Source organism: Enhydra lutris, unplaced genomic scaffold (assembly GCF_002288905.1).
Source record: "Enhydra lutris kenyoni isolate GAN:26980312 unplaced genomic scaffold, ASM228890v2 scaffoldscaffold25, whole genome shotgun sequence".
Lineage (NCBI taxonomy): Eukaryota > Metazoa > Chordata > Mammalia > Carnivora > Mustelidae > Enhydra > Enhydra lutris.
In genome coordinates this window covers 6396507-6420663 of record NW_019154109.1, presented here as the reverse complement: position 1 = coordinate 6420663, position 24157 = coordinate 6396507, and the positions used below count along the sequence as shown (strand labels likewise).

At 50.5% G+C, this 24157-nt stretch overlaps 1 protein-coding gene and 1 pseudogene across 2 annotated transcripts in view; one reads left to right on the top strand and one right to left on the bottom strand.

The window, feature by feature from the left end:
• Positions 1–4350, bottom strand: part of LOC111151074 (adenosine A1 receptor) — a 30544-nt gene extending 26194 nt beyond the window's left edge. Inside the window, exons 1-2 of one of the 2 annotated variants that reach the window (XM_022508821.1) lie at positions 4247–4350; positions 2984–3381 (exon numbers count right to left, since the gene is read on the bottom strand). In XM_022508821.1, coding sequence (XP_022364529.1) covers positions 2984–3324 — 341 coding nt within the window. In that variant the 5' untranslated portion in view covers positions 3325–3381; positions 4247–4350. Of the gene's footprint in view, positions 1–2983; positions 3412–4246 lie in introns of those variants that run through there. The other variant, XM_022508820.1, reaches the window with a different exon arrangement.
• A 1303-nt stretch (positions 4351–5653) lies between these two features.
• On the top strand, positions 5654–20824 carry LOC111150956 (annotated as a pseudogene).
• Positions 20825–24157: the final 3333 nt, after the last annotated feature.

Below are 24157 nucleotides of genomic sequence, written 5' to 3'. Positions count from 1 at the left end.
AGCAGACTGCTGACTCGAACTCATCCTCTTCCTCTCGTAGGGGGACGGGGACGGGGAAGGGATGGGGCATGGTCTGGAGTGGCCCAGCCCATCAACCCAGGCTCCAGGATCCTGGCCTTAGGAGCTAGACCCCAGCCGCCTTTCCTCCCTGAGGGGACTCCTGTCCAGCAGCAGGACCTCCCAGGCAGTGCTGGAGTGTGGCTCTGAAGGAATGGCCTGAGCTATTGGGGCAGCTATGGTCAGATCCCTGAAGGAGAATGCAGGGGAGGTCTAGTTCCCAGCAAGAAGGTTAGAGGTCAGACATCTGGAAGGCCTGATGGAGGCTCAAGCCGGTTAGCTCTGAAAACTCATCCAACTGAATCGACATTTACTGAGTGTCTGCCTTGTGCCAGGCACTGAGCTAGGCGTTCTGGAGAATTTGCAGAAATGGACAACATGCACTGGCTGCTCAGGTCACTGCCTTGAACACACTGACAAGCCACCAAGGAGGAAGAGACATGTATAAATATAACATAGCAGTATTTTGAAACCTCCCTGGAAATGCGGTATGCGTGTGCGTGTGCGTGTGTGTGCGTGTGCATGCAAATGTTGGTGGGAGGGCATGTGCGTGGCTGCAGGAGAGCGCAAGTGTGCATGGGGTGCGGCGCCCGGGCTGGCTTGTTCACACCCACTTTGAGCCAGATGTTAATAAGGTTAATAAAGCTACACACATAAACATAGCACTTATGGCTTGCAGGTAACACTAAGTGCATCATATCGTGCTAAGTGTTTATATATAGGAGTTTATTATCTTCTTCCCATCATTTTAGGAAGAAGGTACTACTATTTTTTAAATGATGTTTATCATTTTATATTTTTAAGGATTTTATTTATTTATTAATGAGCGAGCACAAGCAGGAGAGAGGGAGAAATGGCAAATGCGGGGGCTCGATCCTAGGACCCTGTGATCATGACCTGAGCCAAAGGCAGATGCTTCACCAACTGTGCCACCCAGGTGCCCGAAGAAGGCACTCTTACTAATGTTCCCTTTTGTAGATGAGGAAATTGAAGCTTCACAAGGTGAAAAAGTGGCTTCCCCAAGGGCACACAGCTAGGAACTCATAGCAAGGATTTGAGCCCAGACCTGTATCCTCTGTCTCAGGCACCCCCCTGCCTTGGCCCTCAAAAGGCAACTCCCCAAGACTCCCAGCTCCTGGAGGCTGGAGCAAGGAGCAACCACAGCTGCGCCCTGGAAGACCGAGCCTGCAGTCCTGCCGCCTCAGCCACCCCCACTCCCACAGGGCGAGTCGGGCACATTCTGCAGGCCTGTGACCTCTGTCACATCAGGATCAGGCCTTGGGTTCACCTTGGCACCCACTCAGCAAACAGGATTTCTCGAGCAGCCCTCCTACATCTGCATATCTGAGTGAGTTTCCTAATGTGGCAACACTTTGCTAGAATGGCCCGGCTGGGAGGCCCAGGCGGCCCTAATGGGCTGAGACTGGTTTCCTCTGCACAGCCCAGCCGCGGCCTGGGACCGGCCTGGGAAGAATGGCAGCAGGAAGGCACCTCTACAGCCGCGCCCACGGGCGGCTACAAGGCTTCCTTCTCTACCTCCCCCTGTCCCCCGAGCAGCAGTTTCACCCACCTCCCCTGGGAACATGGAGGCTGTGAGGGAGGTACGCAGGGCATGGGGACTGGCATATCATATCGGCGCGGGGCCAGGGAGAGTCAGGAAGGAAGGTGGGCAGTGGAATCTAGGCTGTGCTCCCACCCGGCTTCGGGAGACCCCCTGGGTCTTTCCAAAGTTTCTCCTTTACCAGCTCCTACTCCACCTCCCTTAGAGGCTCGTGAGGAGGATAGGGGAAAAAATGGTGCATGAAGAAAAGCTCTGAAAAGGTAAACGTGCACAAATGTAACACACCCGGGAGAAATGTGGGCGCCTAGGCCTGCCTGGGCAAGTTGCCAAGTGAGGCCAGAGGCCCCATGTCCCAGCTATGGAAGCTACTCTGGGGATGGCAGGTGCCAGAGCTGGCCGGAGCTCCCCAGTAGAAAGGGAATCTGTTGGTGACCAACGGGCCTCCCAAGAGTGTCCCAGCGGGGCTGGCAAGAGACTGGCCATGAGCCCAGGCGTTCACTGGCACTTGGTAGCCCAGGCACTGCCTGGTGACGAGATTGTGGCCTGGCAGGCCCCAGCGTGGACGGGACACCTGCCTGAGGACCGCCACTCTCAGGCCACCCACCCTGGCACTGCCTGGACCCAGCGTCAGCTCTTCAGCAGTGACCGGCAAAGTCACACATAGCTTAGCCACAGAATGGGGGCTTCAAGACCAGGCACCAGCATCTCTCCCCGCTCCTGCCTGCAACCGAGATCCTGTGAGTGGAAGTTGGGCAGAGGTGATCAGACCGCTAGGCTTCCACGGGACAGTCGAGGAGGGTGGAGCTGACTGCCACAGAGCCAGAAAACACGAGAGCTAAAGAGTGTGTTCAGGAAGCCTGCCGGGGTCTCTAGCTGGAGAAGCAGCTCTCCTGTCCCTCGAAGGCCACCATCCTGACACCTTTACCCCACTCTAGCCATCTAGCCATCTGCTTGGACCCTTCCCCATCCCCACAAGGGAGCTTGGTTTATTCCCACCCGGTGCTCACTGTGACCGTCTTGGTGGCTCCCTCCAATCCCCCACCCCAGGCTGGGCAGGCAGCCTGGGCTTCCCTGGCCAGGAGAAGCAGCTCAGGAGAAGCCGAAGCAGCTTCGGCTCTGGGGTCCTAGGCACTCCCAGGTTCCCATTCCTCCCGCTACTCAGCCCCCTCCCCACCCCCAGTTCCACTGAGGCTCAGCCTGGCACGTAGAGGGGACAGGAAGGCAGAGTGAGGGCTGGGGCACAATGGCCCAGGGACTCTCTGGCTTCCATGGGGTCTTCTGCTCTACCTTTTATCCTCTCTCAAGCCACCCAGCCTGGGGTCCAGGGTGGGGCACCGCAGGTCCCTTCAGCGGCTCTGGACTCACCGGAGGGGGATCTTGACGCGGAGGTAGCGGTCCACGGCGATTGCCAACAGGGCCAGGATGGAGCTCTGGGTGAGGATGAGGACAGGGCAGGCGACCATGAGGCAGGTGTGGAAGTAAGTCCGTGGCCCAATGTTGATGAGGATGGCGAGTGGGATGACCAGAGCGCCCACTGCCACATCAGCCACCGCCAGCGAGACGATGAAGCAGAAGGTGGCATCCCGCAGAGCCTGGTTCACCTTCACTGCCCAGATCACCAGCACGTTCCCGGGCACAGAGACCAGGGCGATGAGCACCTCGATGCCAATGTAGGCGGCCTGGAAGGCCGAGATGGAGGGCGGCATGGCAGATGCAGGCCAGGCACATCAGCAGCCAGGCACCAAAGGTCAGGAGGCAGGCACCTGTGGTCACAGAAGCCTGGGGTGGGGAGGCCTGCCTGGGAGCAGCAGGGGGAGCCCCAGCAGCTAAGAAACTCCACTGTCCTCTGGAGTGTTACCCCAATTGGCATATACATAGAGTGCCTGCCCAGGCTGGAGGGAACCCTCCCTGGCCCTTTCTCTGCCTAATCTTTGTCCCCTCCCTTTATCATCCCCAGAGGTTCCATTCAAAAACTTAAAATAGCAGTGCTCACTCCTCCATTAGCTTTTTTTATCAGGTGTGAGGCAGCTCCCTGCCGGCACACACCCCCCACGGGGGTCCCTGTGCCTGGCTCTGCCCACCCAGCCCCCAGAAGAGGCCGCAAGGAGCTCACCATCCCGCCCGCTGGCCACCAGGGGGTCCCGGAGGCGGTGCCCAAAGTTCTGGGCACCTGGCGGCGCGCAATGCTGCGGGGCCGCGCCGGGCAGGGCTGGGCTCCAGGCACCGCGCGGCGGCTCATCGTCCTCGGGCTCCCGCCGCAGCTCTCCCAGCCCGGCCTTTCAAGCAATCACATGGTGTGGCGGAGGCTCAGCCCCGGGCGCTTTTAAAGAGGTAGCACCCCGATGTCGCACCTGGGACGGGGCTGGCAGGCGCGGGGCTGGAGAACCGAGCCCAGCCGCAGATCGCTGCGCAGACGCCCCTTTGCCCGCCGGCGCGCACACGTGCCTGGCGCCACCCACCCCAGCCGCGGCTGGCGCCCACCTCTCAGCAGCGCCCCGGTCCCGCTGCAGGGACCCTCCCAGGCCAGCGACTCTCCCCGGCTCCTGCCCCAAAGGGCGTTCTGGTCGCCCCTCTCGGCCCTCTCCTGCATCCCCATTGGGGAGCCACGGGGGCGAGGCACAGACTTACCCAAGGTCACCAGGGCTGGCAGAGCTCCTAGCCACCTGAACGCCTGTGTCCGAGCGCCCTCACCGCTCGACGCCTTCGGCAGCCGCCTGCTCCGGGGATGCCTGCACGATCCAGGGCCAGCCTGTCAGGTCCAGGGGGATGGTCGCTGGCTGGGACTCCACTCGGGCGCCGGCGCCTCCGTCGCCCCCGGCTCGGGAGCTGAGTGACAACCCGGCTCCGCACACCGGGAGGGGGCGGGGGCGGCGGCAGCACCCGCGGGCCCCTCCCACCTCGCCCTCCGTCTCCTCCCCCACCCCCTCCTCTAAACAAAGGAAGTGATTCTGGGTGAGAAAAGCTGGGAAAATGTGAGCTTTTCGCAGGGTCTGGTGTGTGAATCCAGCCTCAGGAGTGGACAGACGGGAAGCCTCCGTGTGTTCAGTGGCTCGCTTCTCAATGCGAGATTCCCGGAGCCCCGGTCTGGCCGCAGGGAACCCCTGTACCCAGCGGCCTGGCCTCTCACCTGCAGGGTTCCCCCCACCAGGACCCCCCCCCCGCCGTCAGCTAGAAGCAACCCCCGCGCCCCCCCCCCCGCACCCTCACCCCCCCACACACGGTCCTACCCCTCACTGCTGAAACCCTGCTCTCCCATGAAGCCAGCCCCTGCCTATTCATTCTCAGAAACTAACATCCTTCCAGAGCACATTACTTTGTAGGCTCTGTCCTGAGTCATTATATTCCTTTCTCCTCTATCTTTCAGAACTGCTTATTCACATATTAGCAATGTCCATTTTACAAATGAGGGCACTGGGACTGAGAGGAGTGGCCTCTCTTCCTAAAATGATCTCTGCCACTGTCACTCCCTCTTGTGCCCCTTTTCTTTCCTTCTCCTCCTCCCTCTTCGTGGCACAATACCTAAGCCAAAAGGTATCCAGTCCAATCCCCTCATGTTATAGATAAAGAAGCAGACTCGGGGAAGGAGGGGACTTCCGCCAGATCGCACAGCAAAATCCCAAGGGGGTCAGAGTCAGAAACCAGGCTCCCGACTCCTGACTCCTGACACAGTGCTCTCCACACTGTGCCCCATCCTGATCCCTCCCTTGGCTGCCTCCTGGTATAGTTACAGTTTAGGTGGACGACTGGGACCCACCGAGGGCCACCTGGGGGCAGACCCTCACCCAGAACACTGTGTCTTGCCGAGACTCTGACCTAAGAAATCCTTGTTCGTGGATATTGGAAAAGGGCTTGGGAGGATAAAGAGAGTCGGGTTGTCAGGCAAAGAGAATCAGTGCCACCCGGCCAACACCCCGGCCCCTGTGGGCACTGACCCCTTGTTGGGTCTCCGGATCTCCAGAAAAAAGTTCTGCCCAGAGGAGGGTGAGCATAAGGCTTCTGTGGAGGGGGGAGCGGTCTGGCTGAAGCACAGTGGGGATGGGCTGGGACGGGAAGCTGAGCAGCCAGGAGGAGGAGGTAAGGGCAGGTTGAGTCTTCCTGGGGGAAGTGGAAGAAACTGAGCTTGGGGAAAGATCACTTCCATTTCTGCCTTCAGGGGGAGCAAGGAATCTGTGCCTCGGGCAGCCAAATTGCAGTCCTTCCCCAGAGCCCAGCTGGAGAAAGGGGGTAGTGCCCACTTTCTTTTCCCTTCCTTTCCCTCCGATTCCTCTGCAGACTTCCTCAACACTCCCAATGACATCCCGACATTCTGCTTACTCCCTATGCCACGTGAACATGCCAACCTGTGCATCTGTCCCCCTGCCTTGAACCCTTGTCTTGGCCCAAGTTCTTTTGGGATCAAGGCTTTTTTTAAAATTTTCACTCAGCCCCCTGACTTTCACTCATGTAGCTGATAGAAAACCTCTGCCCCCGCCAAGACCCAGGCAGGTCCAGTCTGGGGAGGGGGCGGGGGAGCGGGGAGGGGATTGCATCACCCTATCCAACCTTCCAGCATCTTCTGCTCTGGAGGGCACCTGAGCCCACCCCCTATTCTTCGTACTGTGGGTGGTTGATATGTAGTGGCTATGTTTGTGTAATACCTGTAGATCATTTGTTTTTTCTTCAGTTCTGGGTAAAATGAACCAAAATCCTCTTCCCTTCTTTCCTCTTTCTCTCCCTCCCTCCCTTCCTCCCTCAACCTCTGCCTGTTCCTGGGACCAGGACTCCTGGGGGATTAGACTGGCCTGTTTGAGAACAGAGCTGGCCCAGTCAGGGTCCATCCCAGAGAGTTGTTCTGGAAAAAAAACACGCTATCTCCTCAGAGTCTTCTGGGCAGGAGGGAGTGTGGGAGTGTCTATGGCAAACACAGCACTCCTGGACATCAGAGCCATTTGGTGATGTGAAAAGAGCACTTAATTAAGAGTCAGAAGAGCTGAAAGCTGACTTCTAGGCCTTACTCTGCCACTCACTGGATGGGCGGTCCAGGCAAATCACGTTTCCTCCCTTGGCTTCCGTTTACCCGTTGGCCAGCTTAGACAATGGACATCTTTCATCCTCTCCAGCTCCAAAAGCTGGTTAGTTCATTCTAAGGTGGGAAACGTGGCCAAGATGGAGACCATGGGTGCTGGGCCTTCCACCTAGAAACACTGTGAGTCCTTGCTACTCCATCTGGAGCAGATTCCAGGACTGAGAAGAAGAGAGTTTTGTGGCAGGGGAAGGAGGATGTTGGAGGTCTATAGTGGGAAAACGACACTATCGGAAAGTGTAGGCGCAACACGTAGAACAAGATATCCAGAATTTACATTGAGCCAAAAACTCTCTGGCTTTTGAAGTATGTCCAGGACCCCCAGACGGGACGACCCACCCCATACCAGGGTCTACTAGTACTCTGCAGACACATGACCCTCCATGCTTTCCCCTGACTTAAACAGCTGAGTCTTGGTTTTCTCATCCATAAAATGGGCATATAAATACCACCTCTCCGCAATTGCGAGGGCTTTGTGAGTTGACTTATGGAGAGTGGCTAGCACAGAAATTTTATCCGTAAGGCAAGTAGGCAGCACCAGGCAGGTGGGGTAGTGTAGGCAGTGGAAGGAGTAGGGGAGTGCAAAATTCTAGAAATTGCTCGGTGTAGCTAGTTGTGCTAAATCCCTCAAGGACCAGTTTGGGGGCCCCTAAGGGGACCCAATGAAAAGCTTCTATCTAGCATGCGTCTCTGGGAGTAAGATAATATCACAATGAGTCTAAATGCTCCCAGGGCCTACATTCATCCCCTTTCCCCTTTACCTCTTGATCCTCCTTCTTTCCTTCCACCCTATCCTGGGCTTCTCCAGGCCCCTCACCCCTGCAGTCTCTGTGCTGACGCAGAGGTGTAGAGAGAAGAGGGAGGGCTGAAGTGTAGCGCTCCTGAGGGGCAAACTTCCATGCCCCCCTTCCTAGAATTCTCCAAACTAGACAGGGAAGGGCCTATCCAAGGAGGGAAGCCATTCCCGGGGAGGGGGCAGGGTAGCAAGGATGGGGTGGCAAGGCCAGCAAGGCCCCCAGAGAAGCCTGGAGGACTGGATGTTTTAAGATTTGTCTCTTTTCCCTTTCCAGCAGGCGGGAGGTTATTTTGGTCCCTCTGGTGTTTCTCAACATTGTTCCGGGCGGTATGTGCACAAGGAGAGGGGGGAGGAGGAGGGCACCAGGGCGGGCAGGTTGGAGAGGAAGGATTTCTGGATGGCTGGGAAGCCCCTGGCCTGTCCCCTGGGGAGCCCACCTCCAAGGCCCTGTGGTGACTTCCCCCAAGTTCCCTCCCTCTTCAGATTTGGAATGTAGGTCTCTCTGCCTCCTCATCTCTTCTTCCCTTTCCCAGGTCAGAGGCTCCTGCTGGGGAGATGCTGGGGAAGGAGCTTCATTGCGGCCTGAGAACCCCCGGCGTGCCTGTGTGCTCGTGAGGGCAGGGGATGCATGGGTTGGGTCAGGGCTCATTAGTCCAAGTTCCTCCAGACAGCACAGAACTGTTCCTGAAGGAGGATGTCACTTTCATGTCTTTGTCAGCCTCGTTGTTCCTTTGTTCATTCATTCATTCTTTTACCCTATTCAACAAACATTTATTGCACCCCTCTTTTGTATCAGAAAGTGAGCTAAGCCCTGGGGATAGAGAGAGAAGAAAACTGAAGTCTCCCCCATGATTTCCAGAAAGCTCCAATCAGGTGGGGAACACTGGTTTGAGCGATATCCATCCCTCCTGGGAGGATCAGGATGTCTTTCCAGCCTGGGTCTTTCCTCCCCATGCCCTCCCCCTTCCTTCTGCCCCCAGTCTTGCTGAATTTCAACAGGGATGAAAAAGAGCTTAAAATGCCAGGCCCAGAAGAGTGGCTGGCAGCCCTCTCACCAGTGGCGTGGGGTGGGCGAGTAGCACTGGGAGCTGAGGACCCTTCAGGGCTTGGCAGAGGCCCTCCAAGGCTGGGAAGGAGGGTCAGTTCTTGGAGGCTCGCAAAGCCACCCATACTTCAGCTAGAGGATCTGTGCTCTGACTGATCTTACAGGTGGCTTCCTGGTGTGAGATTTTATTTGAATATAAGATTTAATGGGCTCTGGGGCTTTAAAAAACTTGAAAATCTGAAGTTCAACCCAACTTGTTCGTTGTATAGATAAGGAAACCGAGACCCAGAGGGGCAATAAACTTGGTCAAACCCACCCATGAGATGGGGCAGAGCCTGGTGCCAGAGGGAGACATCCAGAAATGAGCCCTGCCCCAGCCCCCGGCCCCATGGATCGCTCAGGGAACCCCTTGAGCACCAGCCCTTCAAACCCCGGTTGGTGTTCACAGCCTCCCCAGTTCACCGGGGGGAGGAGGTACTGCTAGCACACCAGGCAGAACCAGCATCGAATGGATACATACTTCCATGAGAATAAAGGTGCGCCAGGTACACAGCCACTGTTTATAAAGACATGCATTATGTCCCATATAGAGCATCCCACTTAATGGCAGGTAGCAAAGCCATTGTCAACTGAAGCCAGGTGAGGTTCAACGGAAGCCACCTGGCAGCGCTGGGACTGACCCAGATGTGGTGTGTTTTACTCCTGGAAGGATGAGTGAGGGTTGGGGGGTGACTGGAATCACTGAACCCATTGGTCTGGAAGGGGTTCCTGGAGAAGAGACTCTCCAGCGGCCTCATCCATTCATCAGCTTGCACAACTAGTCTTTATTACGGACCTACAATGAAGATGACACCGTTCCAAGGTGCTGTCCAAGAGCTCAGAGTGTGGCACCCAGAGGACAGGACTAGCGTCAAGCCTACTCAGAATTAGCTAGAGCTCCAGGGGGTATGTTCCAGATGCCACAGAGAAGGCAGAGAGCTCACTGGGCCAGCCCAGCCTGGGGGCCTTGGAGGAGGAGCCGGGTGCTCTAAGTTTGGGGAGAAGTGCTTGGCATGGAGGCGGTGTTTCTGAGCAAGACCAGGGCGGTGGCTAGGGTGCTGACCTCAGGCTGGGCAGCAGGGTGATAGCTGAGGGCCATGCTGCTGGTGGCCTCCTGGGGGAGGCTGAGAAGACTCGCATGGGCCATGCACCCAGTTGAATCCAGAAGGCCTCAGCCCCAGTCACACACACCCCCTCCCCCGCAGCACTGGGTGAACCCCAACCACTCACCGAGTCCCTCTAAGCCTTGGTCCTTCTTTCTATAAAAGAGGAATAATTACATTACCTGTTTTATTTGTTCAAAAGTGCTTTTCAGGGTGTAAATCACTAGACAGATATCAGGACCTGCGCTATTAGTGATGGGAAGCCTCCAGGCATTTTTGAGCAGGAGGCGAAAGGATCTGAAAGATGCTTTGGGAAGACCGTTCGGCGGCCCAGTGCGGAGTGGATTGCAGGAGGGAGAGGTACAACAGGAAGACCTGTCTGGGCCAAAGAAGATTAAAAGCCAGACCAAAGAGGAAGCTGTGGGAGCAGAGAAAATGAACGAGAGAGATGTCACATGGGACTCCCAGGCTCCTTGGCCAGTGACGCAGAGCAGCCCGGGAGAGTGGAGAGCGATGACTTGGATTTCTAGCTGGGGCTCCTGGGGAGTGCTGGAGACTTCGAGATGGACAGGAAGCAGGAGAGGCAGCTTTCAGGAGCCGGGGGTGGGGGGAGGGGGGCAGGTTTCGTGGGATGTGCTTAAGGGGACATCCAGGCGCAAGGGCGTGCAGGCTTGGGGACATGACCCAGGAGACAGTCAGAGCTCCAGCTGGGTCGTCTCCATCAGGATGGCGGTCAGAGCTCTGGGAGAGAGGAGATCGCTCAGGGGGAGCCTGCGGAAGAAAAATTGGAAAGAAGCTGGCTGTGCCCACGGCACTGCATGGGGAAGAACAGCCAGAGGGAGGAGCAGGGTAGCAGGTGTTTCGGGAGGAAGGGTGCTGAGTGGTTCGGACCTGGAGAGCAGCCGTGAAGGATCTGAGGGGGAAGTGATAGGATTTAGTGACAAGAGGGGGGAGGAGTGGGGGGAGAAGCACTATCTCCAGAGGTAGCACTGGAGCAGGTAGGAAAGGGGGGGCCGCGGGTGCAGACAAGGCTTTGAAAGAGAGTGGCAGGGAGGAGAATAAAAGATGGACTGTTAGCTGCAGGAAAGTGGGGTCAAAAAGAGGTTGGTTTTAGGCGGGAGATCTGAGCATGCGCACAGCCTGAGGGAGCGAAGCAGGGGCAAGGAAGAGATGAATCAGAGGGAAGAGGAACCGAGAACAGACCCCACTTGTCAAGTATCCTAAGTGGTTGATGACAACTGGCTGGGCACGGAGCTCTGGATGCTCACAGACCTGGAGGTACATCTCCACCATCTCCAAGCCCCTCTCTCCCACCACACTGAGTGTTGAGGGCAGGCCCCTGGGCCGTCTCTCCCCCACTCCCCACCCCACCCCCACCCCCCACACAAGACACGCGGCCAGTGGTTTGCCCTGTCAGGCTGTGCACCAATTAAAGACTCAGCCTTCTCTAGACACGAGCAACTCCGCACAAGGCAGCCCATGGCCTGGCCCCACACCTGACCCCAGCCCACAGGGCGCCAGCCATGGATTTCTTGGTTTCTCTGGCCGGGACTGCAACCAAAGACGTACCTCTGTGCCCTCCCCCTACACCCCGCCACTGCCGGGAAGACCCCGAGTTGGCTTTACCATGTACCAGACTCATTAGAGCTCCCCGCACAGCCCACCCCATCCTGCCATGTTCCCCACCTTCCTGGACTCCCCAGACATCATCTCCGGGATGCAAGGGCATGGATCCCTAGCTTCCTGTCCTCACACTGAGCAGAAGGGGAAATCGAGGCAGGGGTGCTCCTGTGCCTTCTGTTGTAGTTCAGGCAGGGTAGATTCCAGATTCCCTGATGCTTTCCTAGTCCTTCGGGCACATCCAACTGTTCCCCTGCCCCTCAAGAAAGAGAAGTATGGGGGCGCCTGGGTGGCTCAGTGGGTTAAGCCGCTGCCTTCGGCTCAGGTCATGATCTCAGGGTCCTGGGATCGAGTCCCGCATTGGGCTCTCTGCTCAGCAGGGAGCCTGCTTCCCTCTCTCTCTCTCTCTCTCTCTGCCTGCCTCTCTGTCTACTTGTGATCTCTCTCTGTCAAATAAATAAATAAAATCTTAAAAAAAAAAAAAAAAAGAAAGAGAAGTATGCCTGTTAACATTCTGTATGTTCTGAGAACGAGAAGAGGGCCAGGAAGATTGGGGGAAAGAGAGGAGGGACAGAAGAAGAGTTTCTAGATTAAATTCAGGACACCCAGTTGCATTTTTAAAAGCAGTTTTATTGATCCCTAACTTACCTATCATAATTTCCCCCATTTAAAGTGTACAACTCAATGATGTTTCAGCATAATTACAGAATTGTGCAGCCGTCACCATCGTTTAATTTGAGAACACTTTCGTCACCCTAAAACAAAACAAAACAAAACAAAACAAAACCTTGTACTCATTAGCATTCGCTGCCCAACCCCTATCCTCTCCTACACAGATCCAGGCAGTTACTAATCTCACAGTCTCTGTGAGTTTTCCTCTTCTGGAGCCTTCGTATGAATGGAACCATACATGCAGTCCTCTGTGGCTGGCTCCTTTCAGTTGGCCTAAGGTCTTCAGCATTCACCTGTGTAGTACATGTGTCAGTACTGCATTCTTTTTGTGGACTGAGGAATATTCCAGCGCATGTCTGTACCACACTGTGTTGACCCACTCATCGGTGGGTGGACATCTGGGTGGTGTCCACTTTGAGGTTATTATAAACAATGCCACTATGAAATTCCTGTATGAGTTTCTGTGTGAACATGCGTTCTCACTTGTTTTGGGAAGATACAGACAGAAAGAGGGGCCGGACCACGTGCCTGGACCTTTGTCCCATCTATCCGAGGTATCGTCCTGCTGCCTGCTGCAGAAGCTCTCATGATTCCCTTTCACAGGTTAAAACATAGAGGCTCAGAGGGAGGCCTGAGACTACCAAAGGCTAATATTGAAACAGGTCTCCCATTCAGGGTCCATGGTTCTTTGCAACACATCCCCCAAGGGAACAAAATATCTGCAATTTGAAAAGCAGCATAACCAGTGTGAACAGTCAACTTGTCACACTGAATTCCTTATCAGGTGCTTTGGGGACCGTGTCCTGGGGGTGGGGGAGGGCAGGGCAGACCGAAGCTGAACCTTCTGGGAAGGAAAGAGCTGGAAAGCCCGCCCGCACACAGGCTTCCACAGAGATCCATCGGCTGATAGAAGCCCCGCCCAGCAGGGATGGGAGCCAGGAGTCCAACCACTAGGCACTGACTCCGTCGTCGCACAGCAGCATCCAAATGGGGCCACAGTCTTGGGAAAAGAACAGACAAGAGACCTTTGAAAAATCTCAGGCTTGGCCACAGATCCTGGCTTCAGCCCATTCTCTCAGCTCATCTCACCCTGATTTTAAGCAGAACTGTGAATGCTGCTCAGGGATTATTCCATCCGCCTCTGCCTTGCCTTTCTGCCCAGAGCCCAAGGCTCTGTCACCAGAGAGCCCTGGGTCGTGTGGGAAAGCTCTTTGCAGTAAGTGCATTTTCCTAAAGCCAGGGTGGAGGGGTGGGCTGTGGCCTGGTCTCCCTGCATCTTCTGGGGGCCCACCCCAAAGCCCCAAATTCCAGGCCAGAGGAATAAACAGGAGCTTGCTGGAATGCCCGCCACTCTGTGGGATCCATCCACTCTATCTGGTCAGGGGCAGGGGAGGCACAGAGGAGCCCTCCTGGTGCCAAGATTTTCCATTGTAACCTCTGTCCGCGGCCCACAAGTTAGACAGGCTTCATCCAGGACTGAAAATGGGTTTCTAGTGCCTAGCAGAGCTCAAGAAACATTTACTGAATGCTGAATGTCCAGAATAACAAAGAGATTAGGAAGAGAGTCTAGCAACACTTTATTGTCTAAAACTCATTTAACTCCCACCGCATTGCTGATGAACTAAGTAGAATTATTTTCCCATTTCTCAGACCAAGAAACTAAGGCTCAGCTTGGTGGGTGGATCCGTTGACCCATAGCAACCGAGCCAAAAGAAACCGCCCCGCTCGGGGCTGTTTCTTGGGCCTCGGGCTCCCCCTGCTGGCCGGACGGGAGGACGGGCGTGGAGCGAGGAGCTGCCCTGGGCTGCCCCCGCTCCCGCCCTTCTCGCTTTACCCAGCCCGCTCTGTGCCGAATTCCTGAGGCTGGGACGAGAAGCCGTACCTGGGCTCAGGCTAGGGCAAGTCGCAGGTGCGCTGCGCCAGGCGTCACGTCAGGTGGGATGTACCACGAGCAGAGCGCACCAGGCCAGAGGGAGACACAGTCCGTGCCCCACCCCAACCCAACCGACCCCCACCCCCACCCCCGGCTCCATGGCTCTGTCTTGCTCAGACAGAAAGCTCTAAGATAAGACCAAGGGGCCTGGGGTCTAGGCAAGCCAGCAATTCTGCCCACGCAGAGGGAATGGGGAGACGCCTGTCTCATGATGCCCCGCCCAAAGTGCTTGGTTCCCTTTTCTCCAGGCCAGGTGACCTAAACCAGCCCAAAGGAATGAGATTGTCCTATTGCAGAAAAACCCCCGAGAAAAGGATTTTCTAGTTTCCTTTACCTTCCACCCTATCTCATCTAACTACTCTCTGTTCTGACAATGAAAAAGGCTAATTTAGGCCCATCCATTTCTTGCTGTTTCTGGAAATGGGGGGACTGCTGGCTCTCCGCGAGCGCTTTGTTCAATCAGTTCTCCTCAAAGGTTATGGGTTTGGTCTCTTGTGTCAAACAAATATGACATCAAATCTCACTTCTGTCCCTTCTTAGTGTCTGACTTCGAGAACGTTACTTAACCAAGAAGCCTCAGTTTTCTCACCTGTAAAATGGAAGTTACTATACTTTCATAGTGGGCTGTTGGAAGGATACGGGGATAAATTATGAAATCAATAGCCCTGTGCATACAGTAAGTGTTCTGTAAATGTTACTGATAATTATCACTATATTCATAGTTCTCGTACCTTACCTTTCCTATTCTTCACTTAACTAAAGAGAGATGGGGTGAGGGGTGCAGTAGGCAGGTGGGAGTTTTGGGCATAAAAGTGTGGACTGTCCTCTCATGTGTTCATGACTTCCCAACCTGGTCACCTTCTTATGCTCCTCCCCCTGGTCTGCAAGGGGAAGGGTGGCAGCTGCTTCCCTCCCCTGCCAGGGCCCTGACCCAGCCAAAGGCCTGGCACAGCTGCTGGAATGGCCCAAATGCCTCGGGTTTAGGGCTAGGTAGAGGACAGCTGGGGATGGGGGAGGAAGGCGAAGGGGCAGAAAAGGAACCCTCTACTCCCTCACCATGTCCACTTCTCCTGCTGCTCCCGAAGCCTTTCAGGTCAGCCTGGGACCTCTGACCTCCGTCCCACCCCAATCTCCCTGGTGGGCTGGGCGGGGGTGGGTGAGAGGAATTCTCCCTCTTTCCCTCCCTTGCCCTCTGCCCTCTCGTGCCTCCTCTCCATGGCTGAACCCACCCACCCCAGCACACCCCTGTGCCCCTGCTCCTTCTCCAGCCCACGTGCTGCCCAGCTGTCACCGGCCTTGAGCTGGGCACTCCGCCTGCCTGCACCACTCATGAATCGCCAGCAGAGCCTCCACCTGTTCCCCTCGGTCTGAGCAGCAAGGCTGTGTGGCCCCATCTGTTGTCCTCCATCCAGGATTCAGCACAAGAGACTACACTTCAAAACCCTCAGCTTCCACCTGCCAGGATGGGGGTGGGGAGAACTGGCTGAGAGGCAAGGACTGAATCAGTGGCATCCTCTTCTCCTGGATGGAAGAGCTTCCCCACCTGGCTCCACCAGTATTGTCTGAAACAGCCTACATACCAGCAGGGGCCGGGGGTGGGGGGGCAACAAGCCCCCTCCTCCCAAAAGAACATTTGCATATTTAGCAGCATTCTCTTATTAACGTTTCGTTTCTTCACAGACAGCGCCTGAATCTGGGCTGGTCAGTGTACAATGCAAGCAGAAAGACACAACAGGGGCAACATTTAATTCATTTAATTAATTTTTTGTTACACAAGCAATACGTGAATGCATTTTCCTTGATTAAAACAAAAATGAAACCACTGTAGTTCAGGCTCCATTCCCTTCGATTGGTCCCCCCAAGTCCACACTTTTTCTCCTAAACAGAGAGGTGATCACTGGTACCAGCTAGGCTGGTAACAGCCTAGCTGCATGTAGCCATAGAAAATACAAGGTACTATCATGTGGGTTTGGGTTTTGCTGTTATTTTTTTTTATGTAAGTTGTAACTAGAAATATTCTGCAACTAAATTCACTTGGAAAAAAAAAAGTCTTATCTACCTAAGCTGGTACGTACAGATCTACAACAATATCCTTATTTTTTTAAGATTTTATTTATTTATTGAGAGAGAAAGAGCTCACTTGGGAGCACAAGCAGGGGGAGTGGCAGGCAGAGGGAGAAGCAGCTGAGCAAGGGTGGGGGATGTGGGGCTCAATCCCAGGGCCCTGGGATCATGACCTGAGCCAAAGGCAAACACTTAACCAACTGAGCTACCCAGGTGCCCCTATTAATCCCTTTAAATGATATATAATATTCTGAGCATAGACACATCATAGTTTCCTTAGTTGTTTCCCTATCGATAGACATTCAGGTCGTCTCTCTTTTCCTTCCCTTACAAACACTGAGTCCCTGTCATAGGCTTGAGCCTTCTCTCATAGTCCTGCCAGTCCTGTGTTCTTACCCCTTGGGGGCAAGAAGGTTAACCATTTACACTGTTTTAAGGGTACAAAAATAGCAAAAGTAACCTTAAGAGCATTTTATAACCAATTCATAGTAATTTTTTTTTCAAAATCCTGGGTCCCTCTAAGATGACCTCCATATAAACTTGGAGGCAAATTAGTGTTCTAGGAAACAGCTATGGTCAAGGAGATAGAAGGAGACACAAGATAGAGTGAAGAGAGAGAAAGTGAAGGAGAGTAAACAGGGAGGAACAAGAAAGAGAAGTAAAAGATCGTGGGAATGACAGCACTCTGCCACAGGGAAAAACTGGAGCTGTCCAGCAGAAAGGAAACAGTTAAGTAAAACTTGGCATATCTATTCTATGGAATATTATGCAGCCATTAACATGATAATTATGAAGACTATGTAGGAGCATGGAAAATGCTTCTGATATTAAGTTAAAAAGTAGACTACAAAATTAAAACTGCATTATGATTACAACTCTGAAAATGATGTGGGCATACAAAGATGGAAAGGGAATCTAGACAAATGAAAACAATCAGATTTGTTTCAGTAGCAGAATTGTGGGTATGCTATTATTATCACTTATTCCCATTACCATTGCCATAATATTGTTCTGTGCAACATAGGATTAATGCTAAATAGCAACAGGAAGAAGGAAGGGAAGGAAAATGAATAAAAGAAAAGAAGAAGAGAGGGAAGGAGGAGGGCATAGACGGAGAGATGAGGCGGGGAAGCTGGAGTAAAAGTCCATGTTCTGGGGGTTGGACCATCTTCACAGCCATGTCAGCCACGGTGTCCACTTGGGCTCTTCCTGCAGGGTCTTTGGGCTGAAAGCAGTTTTCACCGTACACAGAAGATGTACACCTCCCTCCTGCTCCTCCTCCATTATCTTTTTAAAGCTTACCAAAGAGGTAGGGATACCAAGCTCAGGATCTTTTTTTTTTTTTTTGTAAAATTTTATTTATTCACGGGAGAGAGATACAGAGACAGAGACAGAGAAAGAGAGAGAGTGTGCACAAGCAGGGGGAGCACCAGAGGGAGAGGGAGAAGCAAACTCGTCGCTGAGCTGGGAGCCTGACATGGGGCTCCATCCCAGGACCTGGAGATCATGACCTAAGCCACAGGCAGACATTTAACCATCTGAGCCACCCAGGTACCCCCCACCAAGCTCAGGATCTTAAGGGGATCAGAGTCTAGTAGGTAGGAAGGGGGACATTGATCTATAAGCAATGACAATCAACAAATGCTCAACCAGAGATCTAATCTTGTGAAGCTGGAAGCTCTAGAGTCCCAGAAGCCCTCACAAGCTGGGTCTCAAAGGATGGGCAGGAGATTAGCAGGCAGAGAAAAGGGGCTAGCATCCTAGGTAGAAGGCACATGAGCAAAGGCACTGAAACCTACACACACACACACACACACACACACACACATCGCGCACACACACTCCCATTTGGCATAGTCAAACATAAGACTCAGGAGAAACAGAGGCACGTGATGAGACCTTGAATTATTCAAGGGCAAAAAGAAGCACTGCAGTGTTTAATGCCTCTTGAGAGGATGAGGAAAGTGGGTGGTAAGCCAAAGTGGAGAGAAGGAACATCAGTTGGGAGGTTACTTTAAGAGTTCTGATGGGAAAGAGCAGGACCCTCAACTGGGGTGGTTAATGGGATGGGGACAGAATGGTTAACCCGAGAAATTCTTATGTAGAAATGATAGAACAGTATTTGTTTATGCAATGAACATATTTTGAGGGTCTGCTATGGCATCAAGCATTCAGAGATGGAAGACAATCTCTGTCCTCAGACGGAAAGATGGACAGGGAGATAGATGGTTCCAGATCAATGTGAAAAGTGCTGTAATAAAGGTGAGCCAGTGAGGAAGAGACCATGAGGGGCCAAGAGCAGATGGGATGTGGGAAGGGAGGGAGGTCTTTCTAGGTCCCCGCCTCAGATGTTGGGTGAACAGTGGGGCCATCAGAAAGTGCAGGGCAAAGGTGTGTCTGCAGGCAGATAATGGTTGTAACTTGGACCTCTCTTGCTTTGCCCCTACCCCATTGAGAAGAGCCAAATGTGGCTTAGGCTTCCTATTGCCTTCCCAGTTGAATGGATCCAATGGAAAGCACCTAAAATAGTTCCTGGCAGAGTAAGTGCCCAACAAACGCTAACTTAAAGAAAACAAGCAAAAAGTGCAGAAACTCAAAGCAAGACCACACTTACCAGGCTCGGCTCTCTCCATGAGACCAGGGAAACACTTTGGCCCCCTGGTCCCAAAAGGCAGTCCACCAGAGATTTCTGACAAAACCAGACCTCAACCTCCCAAGAAGAGGTTGTTAAAAAGAGTGTGGCTATAAGCATGCAACAGAGCTCACTGCAGATAGACAGGGCTCCCACATACAAAAGCAAAGATGGCCGCAGAAGGGTCTCAGCAGTTTAGTCCCATTGGCAGGAGTTGGCATGACATCATTTTTTTGAGTTTGGACCGTGCACTTGGCAAAAATCACATTCATTACATGACTCCACAGAGCAAGTCACCAAAACTGAATTTTCTCTCTTTGTGGGCTTTTGCTGGTTTATTGGAAATTTGGAAGAAGATTTGTTTATGTTGATGCTGTTGAGTGATGACATCATGGAAAGTTGTCGGAAAGATTTATTGAACTGCTTTCCTGCCACAAGGAATTAAAAGGCTTTGAAGGACCCAACTAACTCATCAGATGTCAGGCGGCTCACGTCTCACTGATGTGACAAGACTTGTAAACACTCCCATCTTGAAAGTAAAACACTGCTGATGCATTAGATGGAGGAGATGCTTGCGTGGAACTTCAGCTGGATCCACAGACTAAGTGACTGACCACTGGCATCTGCTTTCCTTTCTTATTGCTTGACTACTCTGAGTGCCGTGAAACCACCAATGGTAAAGAAACACAGCGCTCTCTGATGGGGGTGACATCACCTTTTAGGAGAAATTCTTGGATTTTGCTAAGTATGAGTTTTGCTCCAAGTTTCTGGTTTTGGGGTGGGTTTTTGTTTTTTGTTTTTTGTTTTGTTTTGTTTTTTTTGTTTTACATTTTTAAAGTTAACATCTGCTGAGTGTTTATATATTCCCAGCACTATTCTTGGTGTCTTATGTGCACTTATTCGTACACGCTATACAACAAATCTGTAGGGTAGTTTCTAGTATTAGTCTTACTTCCCGGTAGTAAAACAGAGACACAGAGAGGTTGAGAAGCAAAACCTTTTAAGTGGGGGCACCTGGACTCTGACCCTGGCAATCTGCCCTAAGTGCTCTTGGCCACTTTTCATAAACCTGAGGATGGATCCGAACCATGGGGCGTCAGCCCTACCAATGGGGCTTCATCTCCAGGGAACTTCTACGCTGAAAGTCAACTATGCCAAAGTCAACTAAGTCAAGAGGACTTACTCTTCCTAGAATTTAAGAATGCACTGAATAATGCATCTGTTGTGTGGTCTAACTCTAGGTGATGTTTGGGCCCATTTCCTTCTTTCCATAAAACAACTGAGACTAACACTGAGAACAGTCACTAGCGATGTATACCCAGGGTCTATGTTGACACATACCTGACCGAAGGACACTCCACCACTCCCTTCATTAAACACCTGTCCGCATGGACTTCACTGATATTCTCCAAACTGACCCACATCTAGGACAGGTGCACAGGAGTGCACTTGTGTATCAACTATGTTAATTCGGTTTTGTACTGCTTTTGTGTGGCTGTTAAAAATCCATACATTTGTTCAGCTATCTTCACTATTGGTATTAATTTTTTAAAAGTGGTGGGCTTCAGAGGAGCCCAAATATAGCAGAGGAGTTTACTGATTGATCGTCTCACTAAAGGCAACTAAAAATAACAGATAAAACCACTGAAAACTTCTTTTGACTCTGCCTCATCGACTGCGAGAATGAAGACCGTTTTCAGCCATAGACTGCCGACATTCCAGAACATGTTGACATCACTCTGATGTGCTGTTACTCTGATGGGCCCCAGAGGAGCCCTGCAAAGAGTCTTCAATCACATCACTGTAGAATGCAGTCTCCCTGGAAAGAAAAAGAAGAGGTTTCGTCCTTCAAATGGTGGAACCTAGAAAAGAACTGGCTACCATCCATACTCTCTGTAGTTATGTACAGAACACGATCAAGGGCATTACACTGGGCTTCCATTACAAGCTGAGGTCTGGGTATGCTCACTTCCCCGTCAACGTCGTTACTCAGGAGAATGGTCCCCTGGTTAAAATCTGAAATTTCTTGGGTGACAAATAGATCCACAGGGTTTGGATGAGGCCAGGTGTTGCTTGTTCAGTATCTCAAGCGCAGAAATCTGAGTTAATTCTTGAAGGAAATGACATTTGAACTTGTGTCAAACTCAGCTATTTTGGTTCAGCAAGCTACAACAGTTAAAAACAAGGATATCAGAACGTTTCAGGATGGTATCTATATTTCTGAGCAGGCTCATGAATAAGATCCAGGTTGTCCAGCTACAGAAACAGCAAAATGCCAGACAACTTTTCAAACTTATTTGTGGTATTTTAAAGATGCATTGAAAGCCGTATTGACTTGGGGCTTTTTCTTAAAGCAAAACAAACCAAACCAACAAATAAAAACACCACTTTTTAAATGCATGAATTGACTGGAAGAGAATGAAAGATGAATTTGGAAGCCTCATGCCATGAAAGCAGAAGCCAGCGAGAATCTCACACTGACGTCAGCATTTACAATGAGCTTCAACTTTCACAAACTCACAGCGCGCTGGAGGGCTTGTCCAAGGTGAGGAGTCTAATGAGGGGCTGCACTCCCAGCATAAACCTATAAACCTAGAGCCCAAAGCACAGTTTATTATAAGGGCAAATTCAAAATTAAGCCATGCTCTACCTACTTGCACTGAATAGAAGGCAAAAAAACATCGCTCTTGAGAATTAACAACTACCAGCTAGCCATTGAGCAGAGTTGCTGCCCAAATTTACACTATCTAGGTAGCCCAAATAATCACAGTTAAGAATTTACTTTTGTGTGGATCCTGAGCTGCCAGTGCCCTCAGGTGCTTGGCAGTTGCAAATGAGAAACAGTCTGGTAGGAAAACACCTTCAACCCAGGCATTAGAGAATTTCCACAGCCATAGTCCTAAGCAACATGAGTTTATGGTAAAAAAACAAATCACAAAACACAAGGAAATAAGACCCCATCAGTGAGGTCCCAGAAGAAAAAAAAAATTAGAAAGCATAGTGGTTCACAGTCCCGGGTAATTTTGCCCTGCAGGGGATATTTTTGGTTGTCACAACTGGAAAGGGAGAAATGTGAGTTACACCATCTAGCGTGTAGAGACCAGGGATGCTGTTAAACATCCTGCGATGCCCAGGACAGCTTCCCACAATAAAGACTTGCCTAGCTCATAATGCAACAGTGCCAAGGTCAAGAAGCCCTGAGACAGCAGAATCAAACCTGCAAAGTTTTTGTTTTGGAATGATCAAAAATAGTACATTCAGGGGCGCCTGGGTGGCTCAGTGGGTTAAAGCCTCTGTCTTCAGCTCAGGTCATGATCCCAGGGTCCTGGGATCGAGCCCCACATCGGGCTCTCTGCTCAGCAGGGAGCCTGCTTCCTTCTCTCTCTCTCTACCTGCCTCTCTGCCTACTTGTGGTCTCTCTCTGTCAAATGAATGAATAAAATCTTTTTTAAAAAAATAGTACATTCAATAAGTAAAGGTGCAGACTTGAAGACATTTCACATATGATTAAAAAGCAAGGGAGTGTATTGTCAAGCAGATTTGAAGAAGAACAAAAAAAAATCTCAAAATGAATGAAGTAAAACAACTGAAATTTAAAAATTAGTGGCACAACCAGGTTTGGAAAATAGTTTTGAATTATCTAGCAAAATTGAAGATAGACATAATCTGTGACCCAACAAGTTCATTTCTAGTATATAGCCTAGGGAAACTGCACATGTGCTCCAACTTACATATACAGTGGTGTACATAAATACAAATACATACACCAATGTTCATAGCAGCATTGTTGAAAGTGGTTCCTCCTTAACAAGGGGGAAGAACTAACTCAACAAAATAGAATGAAAATGCATAATATAGTCATATAATAGACTACCTCACAGCAGTGAAAGTAAATGAACAATTGGTACAAACAAGGATTAACTTTCAAAGAGCATGTTGAATAAAAGAAGCAAGACTCCAAATATATACAAATTATTAAAGAGAACAGACAAAAATGGACAGAGCTGCTAAAACTATAAAGAGAAGCAAAGACATTAATTACATTGAAGTCAGAGTGGTGGTTACCTCTTGTGGAGGTAGGAGTTAGAAATCATGAAAGGACACACAAGGGGCTTCTGGACTCTTGGTCATGTTCTATTTCTAGGGCTATTACTTGGAATTTATATCAGAATTAATGGTTAAGATGTGTGTTTATTCTTTTCACACTTTTCTGAATTGTGTTGCATTTTCCCAATTTAAAAAAAAAAGTTTTAAAAATGAAGTGGCAGGTTTTAACAGCAAATTAGACAAAGCTGAAGTGAGAATTATTGTACTGGAAGACAGATCTGAAGAAATTATCCAGAATGCAGGTCAGATTCACAAAGAGATGGAAAGTTTGACAGAAAAATTAAGTTGGAATCCTGTAAGACATGAGAGAAAGAAGGAGTGACTTAGTATTTGAAGTTAAACAGCTGACATTTTCTTAGGACTGAAGAATAGATAACTGATAACCGTCCACTAAATTGGGAAGCCCAGCTAGTCACAAGCAGTATAAATAAAAGGTAATCCACATCTAGACCACATCACAGTGAAATTTTCAGAATGCCTCAATTTTTTTAATTCAAAAGAATGAAAAGATATTAAAAGCAGTTGGAGAGAAAAGATATATAACCTTCAAGTAAAGGACAATTATACTGACTGCCTTTTTCATCTATAGTGAAAGCCAGAAGACAGTAGAGTACGACCATTAATATACTAAAAAAAAACTCTCACCCTAGAATTATTATTCTTAGTGAAAATATCATGAAAGAGCTATAAAAACATGTAATAATTCATAGGTTAAAGAGTAAATTATAATGGACATTAAAAAATTTACAAAAGCTTAAAAACAAAAACAGTACATGACAAACTTGTTAAATGCAATTAATCTGGTACTTTAGAAGTAAACCATAATCTCAAATGCTTAGATTAGAAAATAAAAAGATTAAAAATTCGGGGCACCAGGGTGGCTCAGTCAGTTAAGCATCCAGCTCGGTTTCAGCTCAGGTGGTGATCTTGGGGTCATGAGATGGAGCCCCGCATTAGTTTCCATGCTCAGTGCAGACTCTGCTTAAGTTTCTCTCCCCATCTGCCTCTCCCCTGTTCTCTCATTCTCTCTCTCTAAAATAAATAAATAAACCTTTAAAGAAAAAGATTAAAAATTAACATTTAACCATTCAACTTCAGAAATTTAATAAAGGACAACAGATTAAACTCAAAGAAAGTAGAAGGAAGAAAACAATAAAAATAAGAGCCAGGACTAATGAAATAGAAAATAGAGAGAGTCAATAATGACAAAAGTGAGCTTTTCTGAAAAGCCTAATAAAATTGATAAAATTCTGGCAAGAATGATCATGTGAAAAAGAGAAGACAGAAAAAAATGAAGAATAAAAAGGGGGACAAAATTACATAAGCTACAAGGATTTTTAAAAGATAGATGATATTAAGAAAAATTTTACGTGCAAAATTTTGGAACTCGAGGCAAAATGGAAAAATTTCTAGGAAAGTATAACTTACCAAAACTAACCCAAGGGAAAAAAATCTGAATAGTCTTA